The sequence below is a fragment of the Ochlerotatus camptorhynchus genome, unplaced genomic scaffold (assembly GCF_037179485.1).
Source record: "Ochlerotatus camptorhynchus isolate MF236.1 unplaced genomic scaffold, CSIRO-AGI_Acam_v1.1 ptg000282l, whole genome shotgun sequence".
NCBI lineage: Eukaryota > Metazoa > Arthropoda > Insecta > Diptera > Culicidae > Ochlerotatus > Ochlerotatus camptorhynchus.
In genome coordinates this window covers 1,773,246-1,796,235 of record NW_027040771.1, presented here as the reverse complement: position 1 = coordinate 1,796,235, position 22,990 = coordinate 1,773,246, and the positions used below count along the sequence as shown (strand labels likewise).

The 22,990-nt window shown below is 40.0% G+C and overlaps 1 protein-coding gene across 2 annotated transcripts in view; it reads left to right on the top strand.

Annotated features, from left to right (window-relative positions):
• The window catches only part of Cph (Chronophage), a 299,816-nt gene that overhangs the window by 241,020 nt on the left and 35,806 nt on the right, over positions 1-22,990 (top strand). For both annotated transcript variants that reach the window (XM_065228094.1, XM_065228093.1), the window contains exons 2-3: positions 20,351-20,500; positions 20,638-20,826. In XM_065228094.1, coding sequence (XP_065084166.1) covers positions 20,351-20,500; positions 20,638-20,826 — 339 coding nt within the window. The remainder of the gene's footprint in view (positions 1-20,350; positions 20,501-20,637; positions 20,827-22,990) is intronic.

Below are 22,990 nucleotides of genomic sequence, written 5' to 3'. Positions count from 1 at the left end.
CCATAGCGAATAATTCTCAAGAGCAGTTGATATCGTCGTCTATGAGGTCGCCGCTGGGACCGAAATCTAGCAATAGCAAGTTAAACGGGAACATGACCTTAACTGTTTTGTGATACAAGGAGCCCGATGGCTTAGTAGTGACCAATTTTGCTAACTGTGCAGAAGACCATCGGTTCAAAATTTTGTGCTATTGAATCGATAGGACACCGATTCAGCGTATCGTGTACCAAAACGAATCATGCTGCAATCTCAACCCTTTTATCCAACATCCCAGTGATTTCTCGTGGATGTGCAGAGGTGTTCTCGGCTTTTATTAAAGTGAGTATTACGTCAACATATTCCTACCCATTTCTTTCTTGGCCAGCATTAGGACGTGCCAGGCGCTGGTATTGCCTAATTTTACGTTACCAGTATTTACACATTGAAGATGATTGTTAGTCCAAAGCAACGTCTATCGGTTCTCTGTGTGATTACAGCTGATCTGGCAATAACGAAGTAAAGCACAGAATCGCTCATCAACCAGGAAACATCATAATAGCTCACCACCGCTTGAAATCTGTTTGCGTTTGTCAATTTTGGTATTGTCGTTCGTGACATGTCAAGAGATTAGATTTGAACTCGTGACCTTTGGTCAGTTTTAGTGGCTCAAAGTAGTTTTCAAGTGTTAAGACAATGTTGGAGGCTTGAGGTCAGTTTGGATGTTCTTAAGTTATTTAGGCGTCTGCAAAGCTATTTAGCTGTAGTTAAGGTGATTCTTAGGATTCCTTTTTTGCAACTTTATACAGCAATTGTAGAACCCGGAATTTTTTGAAATATGAAACAGGTAGAACGGGAAATAGCTGGAAGTAGCTAGAGAGTTTTGACAAATCTCTCCAGACTGTAAAGTTAGTCCTTTCATGTGTTTGAAAATAGATTTTCAAAATCGCGGTATGAAGGTTTACATCGAATGTCAGGTACACTCCGGAGCTCTAACAACGTGCAAACTGTAACAAGCGGAGCCTAACAACAAAGCTTCCGCTAATAATTTCAAGAGCACTGGAATTCGTGTGACACAGCCGGAATCCGGTTTTTCCCCGATGGTCCGAGCAGTAACCCACTTGACAAGTTCCCGCGGATGCATAAAAATTACAACTGCAAGTCATCGACTCACAGCTGTTGCGGGGGGCAAATGCATCCATTTGGCCCGGCCAGACGCACGCATCGCACTGGATTAAAGCTCGTCGTGGTGAAGAGTCCTCCAGAATGCAGGGACTTCAAATCGGATAAAGCTTTGACGGGACAGTTGCCGCCGTTGGTTGCTGTGAGTGCGCGGCCACTTACCCTTGATCTCGTTGTCGTCGTCGTTGTCGACCCGAGTGAAGGAACGTCGAGTGAGTCCTCGGAATGGCAAAACTTGTTGGAATGAATAGTTTTTGGGAAACGTAAATAGGGGTGCTAATCCGTGACCGAATGTTGTAATGTGATGTGGAGGCGGGTTAGGTCACCGCAGGCTGCACTGCTGCTATTCAACGAAATTAATGCGAGAGCAGCGCGCCGAAGGGTTCACCCGACTTCAACGGTCAACGTCTTGGCCGTTTTTAGACATTATTTTTTATTATTTATACAAGGACATTTGATTTTATTGTTGTTTGGTCTCTCGTACTGAGAAAGTGAAAGGATTTATTCTATGGCCCGAGCAGAAATAGAATTGGGGTGAATCGCAGAAGATTGTTTTCGTCGTAACTAGGGAAGGGAAGCGAGGGGACAACGTCTTCAGCTTCCGAAGGGTCCGCCGCGCGGCGCAGGAAATTGCGTCGATTGTCTATTAATCGGGCAATTGGACCAGAAATGGGAAGACGTTAAGCAGCGTTCGCCCGGTTGCTCGATGCCGAATCCGAAATTGAGTCGATAAAATTTTATTAACACCGAACCAATTCGAAACTCGGAGCTCATTATAATCGCGAAATTGGCTGATAATATCGGTTCCGAGCGACCGTTATTGGCAACAACGACGCGGGAGTGATGTCAACATCGGTATTAATTTGGAGGATTTCGATGAAGACAGCACAAAGCGACGAGATTTGATTGACTTTCGATGAATAAATTACTACACGCGGTGTATTGCGCAAAGCACACACACACACACACACACACACACACACACACACACACACACACACACACACACACACACACACACACACACACACACACACACAAACACACTGGTGGGTAATGAGCCTGTCAGCGAATTCTGCGGTTTTTCGGGAGGGGTGAAGTACAAATTTTTCCAGGCCCGAATATGTACGCGTGTGTGGCTATAAAAATTCATATCGGTTCATAATCAAACAATAAGGGATGAATGAAACCGAGAACTTTCTCCCTTTTGGCCAGGAAAGTCTTTCTTCTCGATTTCGACCGTGTATATTTATTTATTTATTCATAAAGATTTTGATTGAAATCGGAAACAGGGCCGAGAAACGGTTGGGCGGACACCCACCACCACATCTACCACCGACCGAGACGTACACAGCAGTGAAGGCGCACTCACAGGCCGAAAAAATAACGTCCCAAATTCGATTAGGAAGTTGTAAATGATATTGGACCATTCGGCTCTCTGGGCTCTCCTGTCAATCGACGGCGTCCGTTCCGGTGTGGCACGCAAAAAAAAAAGAAGAACGAACGGCTGCCGGCTATTTCCAGTGATTATAGCGTTCACTGGAACTGAAATATGTCCAATTTGGCTGCGACTCCCCCTGCCCCAGAATGTCACACGAGAATAGTAGCGACCCTCCGGCACAGAACGGGAACGGAACGCAAAAGAACCCACTCGTTGATGGTCCCGATCATTGGCGGAAGACGTACATGGCAGTGCTCGTCTGTTGTTTACCAGCTTTGTTTATATGCACGATAACAGAATTAGCGTAACTAGGCCAGAACTGGAACTGTCTTGAGTTCACTTTCACCCGACGCCGATGAGCGAGCTTCGTTTGTTCGGTCGAGGGGTGAATGCTATGATGATAAATACGAGTCAAGGATGACGTACCTAGCTTGTGTAGACATGTGTGCTTTGGTGGCAATTTCCGGTCCGGGCGACGACTGTGACTGGCTAGCTTATCAGAACAGGTGAAACCGGATCACCGGTACAGTCGTGAACGAGACTAGTCAACTCAACCGATAGCGCTTTCGTTGCTGGTAGGTCGATTGACGCATCAACTGACATGACGGAAATATCTGAAACCATTTGAATTCACATTCTGATGTAACCAATGCCAATACTTAGTATGACCACCAATGATCGATATGGTTTTTGAATTGCCACACATGTTAGGTTCTGGTTCAGGTCAGGTTTTGGTCCCTGGTCCCGCTCATCGCAAGTCGGTCCCATTGGCGTTTTTGTCAAAACCGAGTTTTTCAATGGAAGTGTTAGCTAATCACCCATAGATTCATTGTACTGCATGAACACAACAACTTTGTTCTGGAATAGTTTGGAAAATCAGTAAAACGGGTTGTTCCATTACACGGGAAGCAATGGTACGAGAACAAACCTAAAACGCGTTTTTCTCGGCTTGCTGATTCGTGCTATGGGATGGACTTGCCATGAGCTACAGTGCATGTCATCACAATTTCAAGGCTGTTACAACAGGCGCGGATTTCGCGATTTTCGTGGATTTGTCGCGAATTTGAACTTTCAGTCGCGAAAATCGCGGAAACATTAAATAATGTCGCGAAAATCGCGAAGGGACTGATGTGCTGTCACAAAAATGTGTGGAATTCATTGTAACCTTTCCGTCCCGGACTATTTTGCTGTCATCAATTTTGTTGTTCATTTGGCTCTCAATTTTTTACCGGTTCAAACGAAACGCCCTGCAAATAATCGACAAATGATCTCAATTCAATTGGTTACACCGGATTTACACGGAAATTCCCTGAGGTCTGTCCAATGTAAGTCATTTTCCTTTTTTTTTCGTTGTCAAATCATAAACGAATCGTATATATGCGAGTAAATACCATGTATACCGGATATTCTAGGTTCTCCAAATCGTCCTGGAGTTCACTTGATTTTTTTCTACTATATAAACCAAGACTTCAATAATGTCTGTAGTATCGAAATATGTCCAAACAGATTCAAAATGTCTATGTGGATTGTATCCGACCTATTGCTACGTATACAAGATGTTTTAGGTTCTGAAATCATTCTGGAGATCAGATTATTTTTCTACTAGTTCACCCAAGACTAATTCAATATCTGTAGTATCGAAATATGCCCACACAAATTTGCAGTGTCTATGTGGATCATGCCAACCTATTTCCGTGTATGCCAAATGTTCTAGGATTTCCAAATCGATATTTCGATACTACAGATATTATCCTATCCTAAAACAAATCATCTGAACTGCAGGACGATTTAGAGAACCTAGATCATCTGGTATACGTGGAAATAATTAAACATTATCCATATAGACACTATGAATCTGTTTGGGACATATTTCGATACTACAGACTTTATCCCAGTCATGGTTGATCTAGTAGAATAAATCATTTGAACTCCAGAACGATTTGGAGAACTTAAAACATCTGGTATACATGACAATAGTTCATGTATGATCCACATAGACTCTGTGCATCTGTCTGGAAATATTTCGATACTGAAGACATTGTCCCAATCTCAGTTGATGTAGTAGATCAAATTATCTGAACTCCAGGATGATTTGAAGAACCTTGAACATCTGGATTACTCGGAAATAGATCATGCATGATCCAAATAGACACTTTGAATCTTATTGGACATTTTCCGATACTACAGACATTATTGCAGTCTTGTTTGATCTAGACGATTTGAAAAACCTATTATTTTCGGTATACATAGTAATAAGTCGTGCATGATCCACAAAGTCACATATATACGATTCGGTTATGATTTGACAACGAAAAGTGACCAACAAGTTTGACTTATGAAACTCTGGTAATTTCTCGATTATGTGCAGGGTGTTTGGTTTGAATCGGTAAAACATTGAGAAAAGCAGAGCCAAATTACCTACAACATTTAGGACAGCAAAATACGTCAGAGATGCAAAGGTTAATTTTCAAGAAAATTTGCATTTCAAATGAAAATGCATTTTTTTTAAATAATGTTTCATCAAATCTAGGCCGGTATTATTCAATAGAATCTCATAATGTAAGGGTGTTTTATTATGTTCACTAATTACTCAGAATTTATACTATACATAAATAACTGAAGATGATACAATATTATTTAAAAAAAATTAAAGGTTACAAACGATACTCGCTGGAGGCGACTGAGTTCGATTCCCGTCCGGTCTATTAATTTTTCGGGTTGGAGCATGTCTCTATTTTCTTGGGCATAGGATGGTACAGGCATAGAAAGCTCTCAATTAAAATGTGAAAGTACTTCAAAGAACACTAAGTTGAGAGCAGGCAAAAATCTAATACGCTATAAGCAATAAGCTTGAAATTCGATGTAGTAGTATACAAATGCTATTTTTAGGCAATGAAAACAGTTTTTTTTTTTGTCGTGGATTAGTATTTGAAGTCGCGGATTGCTTTTCAAAAATCGCGGATTTCGCGGATTAAATTTAGAAAATCTTGCAACAGCCCTGCAGTTTGTAGCTCCTATGTTATTTAGCCGGGAAATAAGAAGGAATTTGAAAGTAGTCGAGACATCCGGGAAAATTCGGGAATTCGACGGGAGATCCGGGAAAAATCAATAAGCTTTAAAATGCGATCATTTTTTGTCACTTTTGTTTCAAAATCAATTAGGGATACAGAGGAAGTTACACAAAACACTTACTCTTTTTGCTGCATAACCCACAAACACAACTTTTTATTATTCTTATTCTGATGACCGTTTGTTGATACAAGTTGTGTTCTCAAATTGTAATTTTACATTCGTTGTGACTCGAAAAATAAGAAGTGTTGGCAAATGGGAATTCTTTGTGGAGTTCCTATAAAACTCTCCTAAGAATGTCCAGGGAATCCTCCTTAAAATTCTTTTGAATCTAAAGGGCGAACACAAAATTATTGCAACACTTACAACTGGCTGTATATTTATTCTTACTAGGCGGAAACTAACCAAACTTTGCATAGTTTCTCTTTGAAGTGCATTGGGGAGGGACATATGCAATATCTCGAACTTCGAGCAATTTTTTAAGATTTTCAATATAATGTCAATATCTCAAATTAAGAAGAATGTTCAAAAATAGCATAATCCCAGAGATTCTAGACTAAAAAACATTTCCCAGATTCTAAACTATTGTGGTTTTTATATCCTTGGGTTTTGAAAAAAAAAGACACATAAATATAATAAATTGAGAAATTGAGAATAAAAATCCAGGCAAAAAAAATTAAAAATGATCAGCTTCCAAAAACGCAAACTAAAATTTGACTTGCAAGACTTGAGAAATGGTGCAAATTTTCCATTATTCGTAAGCATTACAATGTTTTTTTTTTTTTTTTTTTTTTTTTTTTTTTTTTTTTTTTTTTTTTTTTTTTAACTCTTTATTTGTTCCAAATTCAAAATAAATTACATTTCATTTTAACCTAGGTGCTCCAGTTACTGCAGTAACGTACCAGCCTTAATTGTTATGATATATATCTAAGTGTTTTTTACATTGTTCATGTCTTGGCAATTCAGTATTTTAAACAGGTTTTTTAACCTGCATGTCAGTATAACAATTGATATCTTAAAACTAAAAACTAAAACTAAATCTTATCTAAGTATAAAGGGAATTAATCGTTGCAATTGAGGATTGCAACGATTTTTGCCTGAAATTATTAATTATTTTGTTGGACATTTGTGCTAAAGTCTCAACATTCGAAATTCTATGTACTTCGGTTGTACTGTACCAGGGAGGCAACTTCAAAATCATTTTCAGAACTTTGTTCTGAATCCTTTGAAGTGCTTTTTTCCTGGTAGTGCAGCAACTAGACCATATTGGCACAGCGTAAAGCATGGCCGGTCTAAAAACTTGTTTAAATATTAGAAGTTTATTCGTCAGGCAAAGTTTGGATTTCCTGTTTATAAGGGGATACAAACATTTAATATATTTATTGCATTTGGCTTGAATGCCCTCAATGTGATCTTTAAAAGTTAATTTTTGGTCAAGTATTAATCCAAGATATTTCACTTGGTTTGACCAGGAAATTGGAACTCCGTTCATAGTGACTATGTGACTACTACTAGGTTTCAAAAACGAAGCTCTAGGCTTATGTGGAAATATTATAAGTTGAGTTTTGGAAGCGTTGGGAGAAATCTTCCATTTTTGTAAATAAGAAGAGAAAATATCTAAACTTTTCTGCAGTCTGCTGCAAATAACACGTAGACTTCTTCCTTTAGCGGAAATGCCTGTGTCATCAGCGAACAAAGATTTGTGGCAACCCTGAGGCAAATCAGGGAGGTCCGAAGTGAAAATGTTATACAATATAGGCCCAAGAATGCTACCCTGAGGAACTCCTGCCCTAACAGGTAGTCGATTAGATTTGGAATTTTGATAATTTACTTGAAGAGTTCTGTCAGTTAAATAATTTTGAACTAATTTCATAATATAAAGTGGAAAATTAAACTTTTTCAATTTAGCAATCAAACCTTCATGCCAAACACTGTCGAATGCTTTTTCTATGTCTAGAAGAGCAACTCCAGTTGAGTGGCCTTCAGATTTGTTTGAACGAATTAAATTGTTAACTCTTAAGAGTTGATGAGTAGTTGAATGCCCATGGCGAAATCCAAACTGCTCATCTGCAAAAATTGAGTTCGTATTGATGTGAAGCATCATTCTATTCAAAATTATCTTTTCAAAAAGTTTACTTATTGAAGAAAGCAAACTTATTGGACGGTAGCTAGAAGCTTCAGCTGGATTTTTATCCGGCTTCAAAATTGGAACAACTTTTGCATTTTTCCATTTATCAGGAAAGTATGCCAAATGGAAACATCTGTTAAATAATTTTACCAAGAAAGACAAGGTACTCTCTGGGAGTTTTTTGATGAGGATATAGAAAATTCCATCATCACCTGGAGCTTTCATATTTTGAAATTTTTTAGTTATAGACCTTACTTCGTCCAAATCAGTCCCCCAGGAATCATCAAAAATATTTTCCCGAGAGAAAATATTCAGAAAATCCCGAGCAACCTGATTCTCAATAGGACTAGTAAGACCCAAACTGAAATTATGGGAACTCTCGAATTGCTTAGCAAGTTTCTGAGCTTTTTCCAAATTTGTGATCAAAATTTTACCACCTTCTTTCAGCGCTGGAATAGGCTTTTGAGGTTTTTTCAAAATTTTTGTGAGTTTCCAAAAAGGTTTGGAACTCGGGTCTAATTTAGAAATATTATTTTCAAAAGTTTTGTTCCTCAGGGCAGAGAATCGCTTTTTAATTTGTTTTTGCAAATCCCGCCAGATAACTTTCATGGCAGGATCGCGTGTTCTTTGATATTGTCTCCTACGGACATTTTTAAGACGGATCAAGAGCTGAAGATCATCGTCTATTATAATTGAATCGAATTTAACCTCGCATTTTGGTACTGAGGCAGCTCTTGCTTCAACTATAGAAGTAGTCAGAGATTCAAGAGCATAATTAATTTCATCTTTGGTTTGCAAAGGAATGTTTGGATCGAAGTTATATTCCATAAATGTTCGATACTGCTCCCAATCAGCTCTATGGTAATTGAAAGTAGAGCTGTTGGGATTACAAATTATTTCTTGGGATATTTCAAAAGTTACTGGAAGGTGATCAGAACCGAAGTCAGCATGGGTAACCAATTGGCTACAAAGTTGACATGAATCAGTTAAGACCAAATCAATAGTGGAGGGATTTCTTGCAGAAGAAAAGCATGTTGGGCTGTTTGGATATTGAATAGTGAAATAACCTGCAGAACAATCATCAAACAGAATATTACCATTGGAATTGCTTTGAGCATTATTCCATGAGCGGTGTTTTGCATTAAAATCACCAATAATGAAGAATTTAGACCTATGACGGGTAAGTTTCTGGAGGTCACCCTTGAGAAAATTCTTTTTCTGGCCTACACATTGGAATGGCAAATAGGCAGCTATAAACGTAAGTTGTCCAAATTTTGTTTCAACAGAAACTCCCAAAGTTTCAAAAACTTTGGTTTCAAATGAAGAAAGAATTTTATGTTTGATTCGTCTATGAATAATGATGGCAACGCCACCACAGGGTCCATCAAGACGATCATTTCTATAAATCAAGTAATTTGCGTCCTTCTTAACCTTATGGTCAGGTTTAAGGAACGTTTCAGTTATAACGGCAATATGCACGTTATGAACTCGCAAAAAGTTAAATAGCTCGTCTTCATTATCTTTAAGAGATCGAGCATTCCAATTTACAATATTTAATGCTTTAAAATCCATTACTGAATTTTAAAGTCATGACAATATTATTTGCAAATTTTACTCCAGTTTGAATAGCATCAAACATGGAGTTAGATTTAAGCATATCAGAAATCATGTCAATTAATGAATTCTGTAAAAATTCCATTTTGGGGGCAGTAATGCTTCCTAAGTCAAAATTGTCAAAATTTCCGTTAGAACGTTGGTTATTATTTTGATTTCTACCCGCTGCAATAGCAGCATAGGTAGCTCCATTAACTCGCTGAACATTGTTAGCAGCGAGGGGAGTAGGTACAGATGAAACATTTAAAGCAGGGGAGATATTTGTACCTACGGGTACGAATGTAGAATTTGTTCCTCGCTGACCGTTGTTAACAGCAGAGGAATTTGTACCTGGTCGGAAACGTGGAGCGTTTCCTACCTGACGGTTAGAACGAGATTGTAGGATCGCTTTGCGAGTCTTACATTCCCAAAAATTGGATTTGTGGTTTTCACCACAATTTGAACATTTAAATTTCTTAGGATCTTCCTTCACAGGACAGTCGTCCTTTGCGTGAGAGGAATCACCACAATTCATGCATTTAGCTGGCATGTAGCAATTTTTAGTTCCGTGACCCCATCCCTGGCACTTACGGCACTGGGTGAGGTTTTGGAAATTTCCTCCAGTCTTCCTGAAGTGTTCCCACTTCACTCGGACATGGAGCATAAGGCTAGCTTTTTCTAAGGCCTTAAGGTTGTTTAGTTCACTAGATTTGAAGTGAACTAAATAAAAATCATTAGAAATCCCGTTGCGCGAATCGCCAGGACGGGATTTCATTTTCATTTTGATTACTTGGAGTGGCACAACTCCAAGTAATTTTGCCAGTTCATCTTTGATCTGATCCAGGGATTCACCACTGGGCAGTCCTTTCATGACAACCTTGAACACACGTTCAGTTTTGGTGTCGTAAGTAAAAAATTTGTGCTTCTTCTCAGTAAGATACTTGAGAAGACATTTAAATCCGTCCAAGGTTTCAGCCAATACACGGCATTCACCCCGACGTCCAATTTGTAGTGAAAACTTAACTTTCACGAAATTCAAAAGTTCCATGCGAAGAGCATGGAAATCGGTAGTGGTTATCACAATAGGGGGAATCTTTTCCTTCTTGGCATTAAGCCGGGAAAGTTTACTAGAATTTTTCTTGGATGATGGATCATTCTCATCATCCGTGAGCAAATCAAATTGATTACTCAAATTAATTTCATCAGAAGGGGGGTCAAGAGTTTGCCCCTTTCTTTTGCGTTTAGGCGCCATGGCGGCAGTAAATTTTTATCCAAATCGACTTCCAAGCAGATTACTATAAGAATCTGAAGGATCGAAGAGGAATTTTCCAAATCGATATCCAAGAAGGATTACCTCGGGTAGGGTCCAAACAAGGATCGAAGAGGAATAAGAGTTGAACAAGGTAGAAAATTTTTACAGGTTGAGCACTGAAAAGTGCTGTTTAAATTTGTTGCAGCTTTAGGTAGTAGTAACACTTCCTTCAGCAAAAAGCAAATAGATCCGCACGGCAAGAGAGCACGATGCGGACTGAGCATTACAATGTTTAAAATATTCGAACCCACCAAGATCCCGAGTTTGACAAACTTTTGAATACTCAAATCATTGAAAAAAATGCTGAACCTGTGCAAAAAATGGTAAAAATTTATGAAGGTTAGGTCGTGCAAATGATTTGAAATTTGTATTTGTTACTTTGGAATAATTTCAAAAATCACTTATATCGCTTTAATTTTGCTTCTACGTGGCCATTGAGAAATTCATCACTTATTTCCAAATGAAGTACACTGCTGTGTAGATGACGTCGATGATGGAGCTTAGCATTCGAAATACAGTTGTGAAGCCACCAACTACTAGCCTCGTTCAGCTAGCGAACGTTTATAGTGTGTGTTTACGAAAATCTGCAATCATCCGTGAGTTGTCCTCCTTGCTTCCGTTGGATTGCGATTACTGTCAAAGTGCAACTCCAAATAAGCATACATTTTCATCCGGGTACACATGTCTAGCAGCAGCTGATCCGTCCTCCATTTTTACCATACACCGTCCAACTGTCAATCCGTGGACAATACAGGACGACAATGATGGACCGATTTCCGTCCCTGTAGCTGGCTGTACCACACACTACCTTTCATTTGCTCCGGTTATCGAATTATGGAACGAAATATTAAACCCCTCATTTTCTCTCGAAATCGACAATAGGCTGCTACTGAGAACTATAGATGCATTTGTCAAGTTGCTACGGCTGCACCTATGCACAGAAATAATTACCGGCCATAACCGTTGCGGCTCGGTTTTCGGAATGGGAAATAATAGCAAAATCCAATTTGATTCAACCACAGTTTTAGAATTCCCATCTAAAAAAAAAAATGCTCGGTTGAATTAGCACTGTAAATCCATTAGAATTTTGCCGCAATCCTCGCTATTGCCTTAAAAAACATTCACGAATCGCTGTCAAAAACTGCATTAGAGTGGGCTTTTGTGGGTAATAAATTTCAGTGAAATGCTTTCACAGCGTTGTTTAAAATCCGGTTCGGTGTTCGGGCCCGGTGCACACAATAGTTTCGACGATGAAACGTATCAATTATCGCTCGTTTCGCTTCGTTCACGCACTCCCCCTTTCGACTGTTTTTCGTACCACCAACCTCAGCGTGCATTTCGGCTCCCGTATTGGCTACCGGCTTCTCTTTTCCTTTATCTGTTTGCTTTAGTTTTTAAAATTTCGTCGATCGGTGGTAGGTACGTGTGCTGTGCTGTTTGGGCTCTTTCTCATGTTCGGGTTTCACACACGCACGCACACCCCATTCGCCACCGTCGTCGTCGAGCGATCGGCCTTGTCGGATATTGGTCAGTCGGTCCGAAAATCAGTGGACGCCCATTTTTCTCTTCACATTCTCTTTTGGCTACCGCCGTCGTCTCTGGTGTGGTCTTCTCGTGTTTTCTTCAACTTCTATGCATGTATGCTTCCTTTTTATTGTTATCCTTTACCGGTTCTGCGACTGGTTGCGTACTGGACGCAATCGGATGGACGAAGATTGCCGAAGAGCGCTGACCAGTGGTCAGCGTCGGCTTGCTTCGATCGGATCGAAGTGGAAGGGGTTAGTCAGACAGGGTTGGATGCGTGCGTGTGTTTTGTCGCACGTGGAGAGGGGGTTTGACACATGATTGAAGATTTATTTCCTGGAGGGTTTGACTATCCGGATCGGTCTAGTGCAGTAGGGAGGAACTTGATGTGTGTTCAATAATTAAATTTAATTAATTTGTGACACGAATGGACAGTGCCAATCTGGCTTCGGGGGTTACTAGGGCTTTGCGCTCTGTCACCGTGCGAGGGAATTACACAACTCATGGGTCGTTGTGTAAATATCACGCAGAAGAGCCTAATCCCGCTCGCATCGCTTCAGGGGATTATTTGCTCTACTTATATATGTTTTAATACATCACCCCCCTCGCTGCAGCATCCGACAGAGGTATAGATTTCCGAACCGCAGAAACCATAGCCGACTACGAATGGCTCTAGTTTTATTAATTTAATGACATAACCGACTGGCCGCGTACTTTGTGTTGTTTACCCGCTCCCGGTCGCTCGGTAGCAGGTTGCGTCGTCCCTTCTAACGACTAATTCTCTTTATTTGCTTGTTGTTTTGCCCATTTGCTGCGAGAAACTTGCCAGAAACTGTGTGTTTGCTTATCGGCTCATCTCGATTGTTCTTTTTCGACTGGTTCAATTTGTTGTTGTCATTATTCAACGGGGGCCATCCGGAACCAGCGCTAGGCGACGACATCGTTGTCCACCAAGTCAAGCGAGAAACGTCAACCGTAGGGAAAAAACAAAGCCATATCGTCCAGGCACCACTCCTCCCTCCGGTTCCAACCCGACATCCCCGCTTCGTCCAGCGCAGTGCCCGGGAACGACAACTGGCAGGTTCATTTATCAAATTATTGATAGTTTTGCCATCCTTTTCGCCCTTGGATGGCATTTGGCCGATAAGCGCCGGAACATCAGCCGAACAAAAACAGAAGAAAAAAGCTGAAGAAGAAGCCAGAATAGCTCGCGGAGAATCGATACCGTGTTTTCCCATAGAGCCAGAATTAATCTAATAAATATACGATTGCGAGCGCCTGGCCCAGCTCGGCCCGATCAATGTCCGGACAGGAGCCTTCGAGCGGGCGCAAAGAAAAACAACAAAGAGTCAGGATGTGAAAAGAAAGCACAAAAGCACAATAGAATCGTGCGACATCGACGTCCATCGTGGTTCAGCAAGAACAAACGAATCTCTCATGTGAACGGATTAGCGATAAGAGAATTGTGACTTGTGGTGTGGTCTGTTGATGCCGATTTTGTCTGATGGGGATGAGCGGTTTTTCCGCGGTACTGTAGGTCCCCACTATTCCGAAGAGCACTTCATGAAAATGGGCGTCTGTTTTAAATTGAACTTCTAGGAACACTATGAGCACAAACAAATAGACATAAAACTCGCAAGTTGTGCATGGAACAAACATTTAACGGTCAATTTAAAAGTATCTCAGTTGATAGTACCACCAACCGGTGGAAACTAACGATTTTAAATTGGCTCACCACTTGACTAGCCTATTGGTCCCAAGAAAATCGATTAACGTACCTCATTCTAGTCAAAGTTCTAGTACTACACAACGTTTGTTTTGATTCGCTATGAAAGTTTGACAGATAATATGAGGGGTTATTGGATTTTCCTATGTTTCGAGGGGTGAATCGATTAGCTTGGGACCGAAGATAGTACCAGAGCTGAAAAGAAGGTCCCGAAGAAACGTGCTCAACTTTTTGGCTCAGCTCTGGTACTCTCTTCGGTCCCAAGCTAATCGATTCACCCCTCGAAACATAGGAAAATCCACTAACCCCTCATTTTATCTGTCAAACTTTCATAGCGAATCAAAACAAACGTTGTGTTGTACTAGGATTTCGACTAGAATGGGGTAAGCTAATCGTTTGCTTGGGACCAATAGGCTTGTCAAGTAGTGAGCCAATTTAAAATCGTTAGTTTCGTATTGATTGTTGGTACCACCACCTGTGGCGCGCATAGGCAATTCCCTTGCGTTTGACGTTTACACACTACCGCCATCTGTTCAGCGTACTACCCACCACAGTGTACTCAACAGATGGCGGTAGTAACTTGGGTACAGAACCATTTCTTCTCGTATTTCTAGACTAACATTTGAAAAGGGCGTAATTCCAAAATGACCATATCGAGAAAATCGCTTCCGAATTTTGATGACCTAAAAATTAATCCTATTTCACGACTTTTCATTTTCTGGATGATTTTATAAGCTTGACATATAGTTAATAGTGTAATCTATCATCATGCATCACTTAAAACTAAAAAAAGGTTTTCTTTGTCGTGAAATTGAGATGAAAATATCATTCGCCCTGATAATTTCGTACCCCCCGGATCTTACACCCTTTGAGCTGCCAACACTGGTGATATGCTGTGGAAGTACACTCTCGGGATTTTTTGTTTGTTGTTCCGCCTTGGTTCTTCGTTCGCAAATTTGGTCTTCTTTTTGTTCGTTGTTAACAGGTGAAATATCAATCTAGATACTACAGAATCAGTACGTTTGGCATATTAAAACAATATAATTCCTAGTTGTGGTGCAAGGTGTAACAACCATATGCATCATAGAGTTGAAAGTTGGAAATACGCCATGTAAGAAGAAACGTTTTTGATGATTTGCAGTGATATTTTCTTCTACTTTATCGTGTTTATCGAGTAGTTTGTGAAGTGTTCTCTCTATATGTGGCAAAATATGATTTGTTTACATTTTGGCTCTTCCACCCCTTTCAAATGTTAGATTTGTCATATAAGAAGCTAGATAATAGCTTCTTTCATCGATCTGTGCGCTGAAATTAAATGCGAATATCTTAACATGGCCGTGAGGATGCAAAGATAAATTCGACGAAGAGAATCTGTCCCGTAACGTGGGTAGATCACCTTTTCGTGGTACGTTACGGGATGTAAGATCTACCACCGATTCCTAGTCCTGACTACTTCAAACTAGGGGAACAGGATTTTTCAGTAATCCAAGGAACACGTCTTAGTCCTTGTTACTTTGTATGCCTTGTTGATAGTGACAAGACTCGGCTTTGTCTACCGAGGATGATCTTGAAACAAGGAAAAACAAATGAGTTAGTTGTCTTCATCTATGTGATTCCTAATCTTCTATTCTTTGTTCCCTAGTTTGAAGTGGTTAAGACTAGGGTTCTGATGCATGGTCATTATCGGTGTCATACCTTAATTTTGTTGCTAAGGAATCCAATTTTAACTGACAAAGGGGCGCGCCTTTGGAGGGTGTTTCAACACTCCGAAGGGTATAAATAGCGGGACCTTTCAATTAGAGTCGGATCCTTGCGATAAATGCAAGAGTGGCAACTGTAAAAAAAATCGAATACTTCATCATTTCTCAATAGTGATGGAGTAATACGACATGCACTAAACTAAGGACACGGGATATACTACAATAGATCAATTAACTGGTCGCAGTAGTGTTAGGTTCCGAACAGAGGAAAAAAAAATCTGTCAATGTTATTAAGGACCTAATGCAATGTTCAGCTTGAAATGACGTTACTCGATTGACTCGGAATTTGAGACAGAACCAACCACCGGACGGTTCCGTTTTAAACCGAACGAACTGTCAATGTCAGAGTGCCAATCTTCAAATTGAAGACATTTCAAGCTAAACATTGCATTAGATCCTAAGTAACATTGACAGATTCTCATCGTCGACTTTCTCTTTGTACCTCCATTCACATGTAAGGACATTCCCAGGTATTTTCATCACACAGATCGATAAAAGAAGCTTTTATCTAGAGTCTAATATTATAAACACAATAAGAAACGGTTATGTGCTCAAGTTATTAACGAAAGAGAAAGTCGACCAAGAGAATCGATCAATGTTACTTAGGGCCTAATGCCATGTTTAGCTTGATTTCTTCAAATCTAGCATCTCTATTCTGATTTTCATAGCTAGCGTTGCTGGGCAATAGAGATTAGTGACGTTTACTAAAGGGTGCATCGCTGTGTACAGGTTTAACCTCAAAATGTTTGGAATTTAATCTGTCAAAATAAGTTTGAAATCGGTTTGTTATGTATTTTCCTCGGGTTAAACATTCAACCAAACTACATACTTGAAACGAGACTTGGAGTGTTGTTGATACCTTTTTTTTCTAAATGAATGAACAAATTAGGCTTTAAAAGTGTTCTTTGAATCAACCAACTGGAAGCAAGGTTGAAAATACTCATTTCAGCTAAAATAATGTTTTCGGAATAATAAAACCAAAAGATGGTATGATGGCATGTTTAACTTGTAACTTACAAGAAGAGGTTACAAAGTATGCGTTTGAAACATAAAACCTGTAAATTTTGCTTTCTATGAGTCACAATCAGCGATTTTCTGATCGCTGAGTGAGTGAGTGAGTGAGTAAGTGAGTTTGTGAAAAATCGCTGATTGTGACTCTCATGAAGTGAAATAAACAGGTTTAATATGTCAAACACATTCTTTGCAACCTCTCCTTGTATCCTACCAATTCAAAATTTGATCATGGCATCTAATTATTTCATAATTTAGAAAAACATTGTTTAAGCTGAAATGAGTATTTGCAACCTTGACTGGAAGTAGTTTTAAGTGAATTTTGGCTACTGTTTATTTTCGTAGAAACTCGAACTAGTGAAAACTACTTCAACCTCGAGTAATATCATTGAATACACCTATCATAAGGCAATCATAATGATCGCAATTATGTTACTCAATATAGAGTAATTTTTACACAGCTTCGTTTTTTGATGCTAAATGTCAAAAATTGAGTAACATCATTCAACCAAGGTGTGTACTCTTATTAGATTAAATAAGCATCTAATTTTAGAGTAAGATGATCATTATTTTACTAAAGTCCAACTGTCACCAAAAATATTTGTCAAATTTCGGTGACTGTTTTCTAAAAACCAGTGAGGTCTGTGTCACAAATGGGAACGACTGTTTCGCTTCCTGAGTTTGAAAATTTCCTGAAGATCAAAGATAGTACCCAGGTACATATGTATTTCCTGTTATGGCAAAATTCAACCGAATTTAGAGTTAACCCAAGGTTGCAAATACTCATTTCAGCTAAAATAATGTTTTTCGGAATAATAAAATCAAAATATGGTATGATGGCATGTTTAACTTGTAATTTACAAGAAGAGGTTACAAAGTATGCGTTTGCTGATCGCTGAGTGAGTGAGTGAGTGAGTGAGTGAGTGTGTGAAAAATCGCTGATTGTGACTCTCATGAAGGGAAATAAACAGGTTTAATATGTCAAACACATTCTTTGCAACCTCTTCTTGTATCCTACCAATTCAAAATATGATCATGGCATCTAATTATTTCATAATTAAAAAAAAACATTGTTTTAGCTGAAATGAGTATTTGCAACCTTGAGTTAGCCTTTATTCGAAGACAACATATCATGAAGAATGGCAACTCTCCCGTTTTCTCAAACGACCGCTGTAAAACATGCACAATCGCGTCATCTGCCTCTCGAAAGCAATGACTCCAACCCCAGAAGAGAGATTTGCTCATTTTTCTTTGCGTTGCTTCTACCTTCATTCAAGCGCAACGCTTCTGTTTTGTCTGTCGCTTGTACTCTGGAACAGTTGTCAGTCTTTTTCATATGATGTCTTCGCTTTATTCGATAATGTCGATGATGATTTGACATGTTGTCTTCGCTTTATTGGTACATTTCCAAAGTTTCTTGATGGCCTCGAAATGGATCTTACAGCTGTGGAAATACTCATCCAAACGGAAGCTAACCGCAAGTATGTTTGAGTGAAATAAATCTACTTGTTTGAAAGTATCACGATTTCATAGTTCGAGCATATCAAATAGTAAATCCGTGATGTTCCTGCCCAAAAAATCTCCGTTGAGACAGCTCCCGGACAATATCGACGGATAAAGAGAACGTCCTGGAGAATGCGTTATTGGCAGATTTGAAACAGGTGCCGTATCCGAATATCATGAATCAAGAATCCGGAATCTCAAGAATCGAGAATCGATAAGCTCGAAAATCGAGAGTATCAAGGATCGAGAATTAAGAAGCACGATGCTATCGTACAGCAAACTATCCAATACCCTTTTGTCCTTCACATTTTCTAGAATAGCCATCCTGATTAGCCGTCGAACCCAGCTTCGCTCCGAAACTTTATCCTCGGGCACCGAAACGTCCCCACATGACTGCTAATTACCCCTGGTGTCATCATTGCTCAAATGCGTATTTTTTTTATGTTGCGCCCCATTCCAAAAAAGCCATCTCAAACCCCCTGGAAATGGCCAATAAAATTTATCTTTATTCGCCATCCATCTCGATGCCAATCACCCGACTGCAACCCAGCGCGCATCAATTCTTCGTGTCGAAATTTATGAATATCCTCTCTACGTCGCCAAAACGGTCGTGAAATAATTTATTGATTGTGTATTGCTCCCCGGCCACTAAAATCGCTTCAGCTCGAATTAGTTCGACTAGGATCAGAGAGGACACACACTGACTGTGATGCTGTGCAGCAAAGTGGCTGATATTACCATATTAATTGTTTCGATCCTTCGAATGGTCATAAAAATCGAATCCCTTCGCTACCATATATATTAGTAATACTAGAGCACAGCGCACGCATTGAAACTAATGTCCTCCCCTCCCCGCCGACATCCTTTTATTTTACGGATCCGATCCACCCGGGCGAATAGGTCAACTCTCACAGCACACATTACTGTCAGAGATGGTTCTGGTACTTGTCCGGGTTTCGGTAGATTGATCTCGTATCCGTCGTATCGAGTGCAAGCAGTTTACGACCAACCGCCCCGTTCTTTTAATGACTGCGCTCTCCAAGTCCCTAACACCCGGGTCGTCGGTCCTCAGGAGGAGAGTTTTCTGGCGCTGGCAGTGATTTTTATTTCAATTTTATTTCCGCTACTTTCGCTTCCTTTTGCCGGCTCTCCCTCTGTCCCTCCTTGTGTGCGAAAAAGGGTATCCTTTGTGGTGTACCCGCATCTTTTCCCAACTCCTTCGCCGCTTCTCGACTCAACTCTCTAAGAAACATTAATTACACATCTTCCAATAGATATAGTGTTATCCTGTCCCCACCGTGTCGTCTTGCATCTTGCCCTCCTCTCCCAGCACCACTTTATCATAGTGTGAGGGGAGATAAAATCGAACTTATTTGTCCTTCGGAGACGGAGGAGACCGAGCAAGGATAAAACTACCCGGGCTTCGTCGTCGGTAAATGAGTGGGGTCCTTTGGCCGGTGCCCGTCTCGCTATTGGAATGGGACAGAATTTATTATATTAATTCCGAAAAATGAAAATAGCGCAATTTATAACTCTCGATATAAATAAGTTTTGTGAAAGTGTTTTTCACACAAACTTTTATTGCCCTGGCTCGTTTCCCCACGGCGAAGTAACTGTGGTGACACCCATTTGACCCAAGGTCCTGTAGCCGGAGAAGAAGAAGACTCCCATTGTCCTGCAACGACTGGGGCGGCTCCAGGAATTTCCGAGGAGCGATGTTAAGTGTCAACCGAAATTCCTTCAGTTTCTGACACTAACGGCCAATGGTTATTATTCTTGTAGCTCGTAAAAATAAAAGCTGGAACTCGACTACCGGCGGACACCAGCAGGACTCGACCAGATCTCGTTGGCCCGGAGACAACAATCCGACCGGCGGAAAGAATTCCGAGCGAGCACCCATTCCATTTAATTAAACCGGGAGGCGTGCAAAAGCGGCCTCCCTACCGGAATCCACTCCTCTGCCTGGCTGCCTTGCCTGACTGCCATCGCATCGCTTTCCGAAGACTTTGTTGTAGCAGTGGTGGCAGTAGCAGAAATCTAATTAAATTCATTAAATTAGCTGTGATGAGATAATAATTTTTAATTCTTCTACCCTTCTTCTGTTGTTCCCCTTCTTTTTCAACAGATTCAGACACCGGAGAATCTGAAGGCACTCAAGATATCCTAACATGCGGGTCCTGTCAGAAAACGTTCGCTCTCTCCGACATTGTGCGATTCATCCAGCACAAAGTGCTGCAGTGCAACAAGGAAAACTACGGCCAGTGCTACTCGCAAGGTAATCCAAATATACGTGCGGAATGTCAACCATCCGGAACGAGAACAAAAAAAAAAAAAACCTTCTCAAGATGTGTGGACTAACATTCCGGAAATGTTTATTAACTTCATCTTGTTATTTATTTTTTTGCTGCACAGCCACCGCCGGTGACAGGGACTCGGACGATGGACGACCTCTGACGTTGGCCAATTCGCGGCGGCCCTCCATCTCAGCTCCCATCTCGGCTCGGAAACCCAGTGGGTCCCGGGTCCACACACCACCACCGACCAGCCCCGCCGAACTACTGCGGGACGGTGCTTCCAGTACGCCGAAACGGCTCAACGAAGGTAGGTAGAAGATGGGAAGGTCCCCATCGAATGGTTCGGGAAGTCTGTGCATCATTTAATTCCTCCGGAAATCATGAGGCTTGATAGATTTTTCGGAATTTGGTGATAGTTAATGTGGAAATTTCACTCTCAGAGAGGAAGTAATTTTTAAGAAACAATGTTAATTGAGAAGTTTCAAGATTCAAAAAACGCTCAATTACAATATTTGCAAAGCTGGAATATTGTCTATTTAATTAATCATATCGTCCGACCATTTTCCACAGACACGGCGCTGTTCCGCTGGTAGGAAGAGATAAACATCCCCATATAGAAATTGAGAGAAGTGGGAATAATTCGCTTTCGGTGCATATTCAGCTCAAAAAAAGTGAACAACAACCTAAAGAAATTAGTCAGGAACGGGAATTATTATTAAACAACAGTTTTACCTGCTTTACTACCAGTCCCCACAGAGCCAAAAAATTCAAATTTGAGAGAGAAAATTCGCTCTCACTAGTTCAAATTCGCAACATGCCATGTATTTTGATGACACTCTATTTATGATTTCCCTCTCACAGACTTCAAAATAGAGTACCTGACACTGCAAAACATGTCTGGTTCCTCTATATATGCTTTTTGATGAACATCCGAAGTCCCTCCTTTTTTACATATTCTGCACAAAAATCTGGGAAATCCTGTTTGGGGCGGGGCTTGGAAAGTGTTCGGTGTGCAGAATATGTAAAAAAGAAGGGACCTCGGATATACTTTATGTCTTCTGCTTCTTCTTCTTCTTTGCATTTCAAGCTTATTCGGGGTGTCTACTTCCTGGAAAAACCTGGAAAACCGGGAATTTACAGGGAATTTTATTTTTTCTGGAAAAACCTGGAATATTCAGAGAATTTTGGTTCCACTCAGGGAGTTTTCCAATTATCACTTCATTCGTAATTCAAAAGAAGTTTTTCGTTCAGTTTCTCGAAACGTTTCTTAAGGGCACTGAACTTGACAAGCATCTGACAGGAAGACAACGTGTGCGAACGAGACAAGTTCATTCAGAGAGTCTTGTCACGCAAGCTCTTCGCTGATTTGTATGTGGAGGATCAAAATCATCGTAAAAAGGAAACAGTCGAAGAAGAGAGACTGGCAACCGTCAAAAGGAAGGATACGAAGGATGTATTATATAAGAATAAGCATGCCAGACAGCAGGTCTGAGAGCCTACATAGAATTTGTTTGAGCTTCAGAGAGGGTCGGAGATCTACTGAGAAATTTGTTGAGCTTCAGGGTAGTTCGTAGATCTTGAGAACAGAACTACAAACAAATTAAAAGTAATTAGCAGAAATTCATAAAAACAAAATCACAAGAGCGGTCGTAGATCTTCAGATAAATGTTCAAAAAAAATTTCAAAACTTAAAGCAAGCAACAATAATTTCAAATCAATTTGTAATTTTGCAAATCTTCAGGGAAATTCGCATAACTTCAGACAAGTCCAAGAATCTACAGAGAAATATAAAGTATTTCACAGAAGTTTGGAGATCCTCGAAACATTATTCAACATCAGAAAAGTTCGTAGATTTTCAGAACAAAGCTACAGGACTTCAGAAAGAATCACAAGAATCTCAGAAATGTTAATGGATCTTCAGTAAAAAAAATTCAGAACTTCAGGGAAGTTCGGTGATTTAAAAAAAAAATATTTACACGATTTCAGGAAAATTTGTAGATCTTGAGAGAGACATTTTAAACTTCAAGGAAGCTCAAATATTTTCAGATAAATTTTGACAACTTTAGGTAATCTTCAACGAAATTTTCAAATCTTCAGGGTAACCCGAGAGGAATTTACAAAACATCACAGAAGTTTGCAGATCTACTGAAAAATTTATTGAGCCTCAAGTTTTTTTTTTTTTTTTTTTTTTTTTTTGTGGATCTTGGGAATAGAGCAACGGAGCTTAAGACAACTTTACAGAACTTTAAAGATATTTGCAGGAATTTGACAGAAAGTTTCACAGTTTTACACATATGTGAGATCTTCCGAAAAATTCGTTAAATGTCAGAAAATCACCTGAATTCCAAAAACAAATCGCAGCGAAGTACAAAAGTACAATATTTTGCAGAAATCCATGGCAGTCGGAAATAGATAGATCTAAAGAACTTCAGAGAAGTCCGTAGACCTTAAGAGAAGTCCGTAGACCTTAA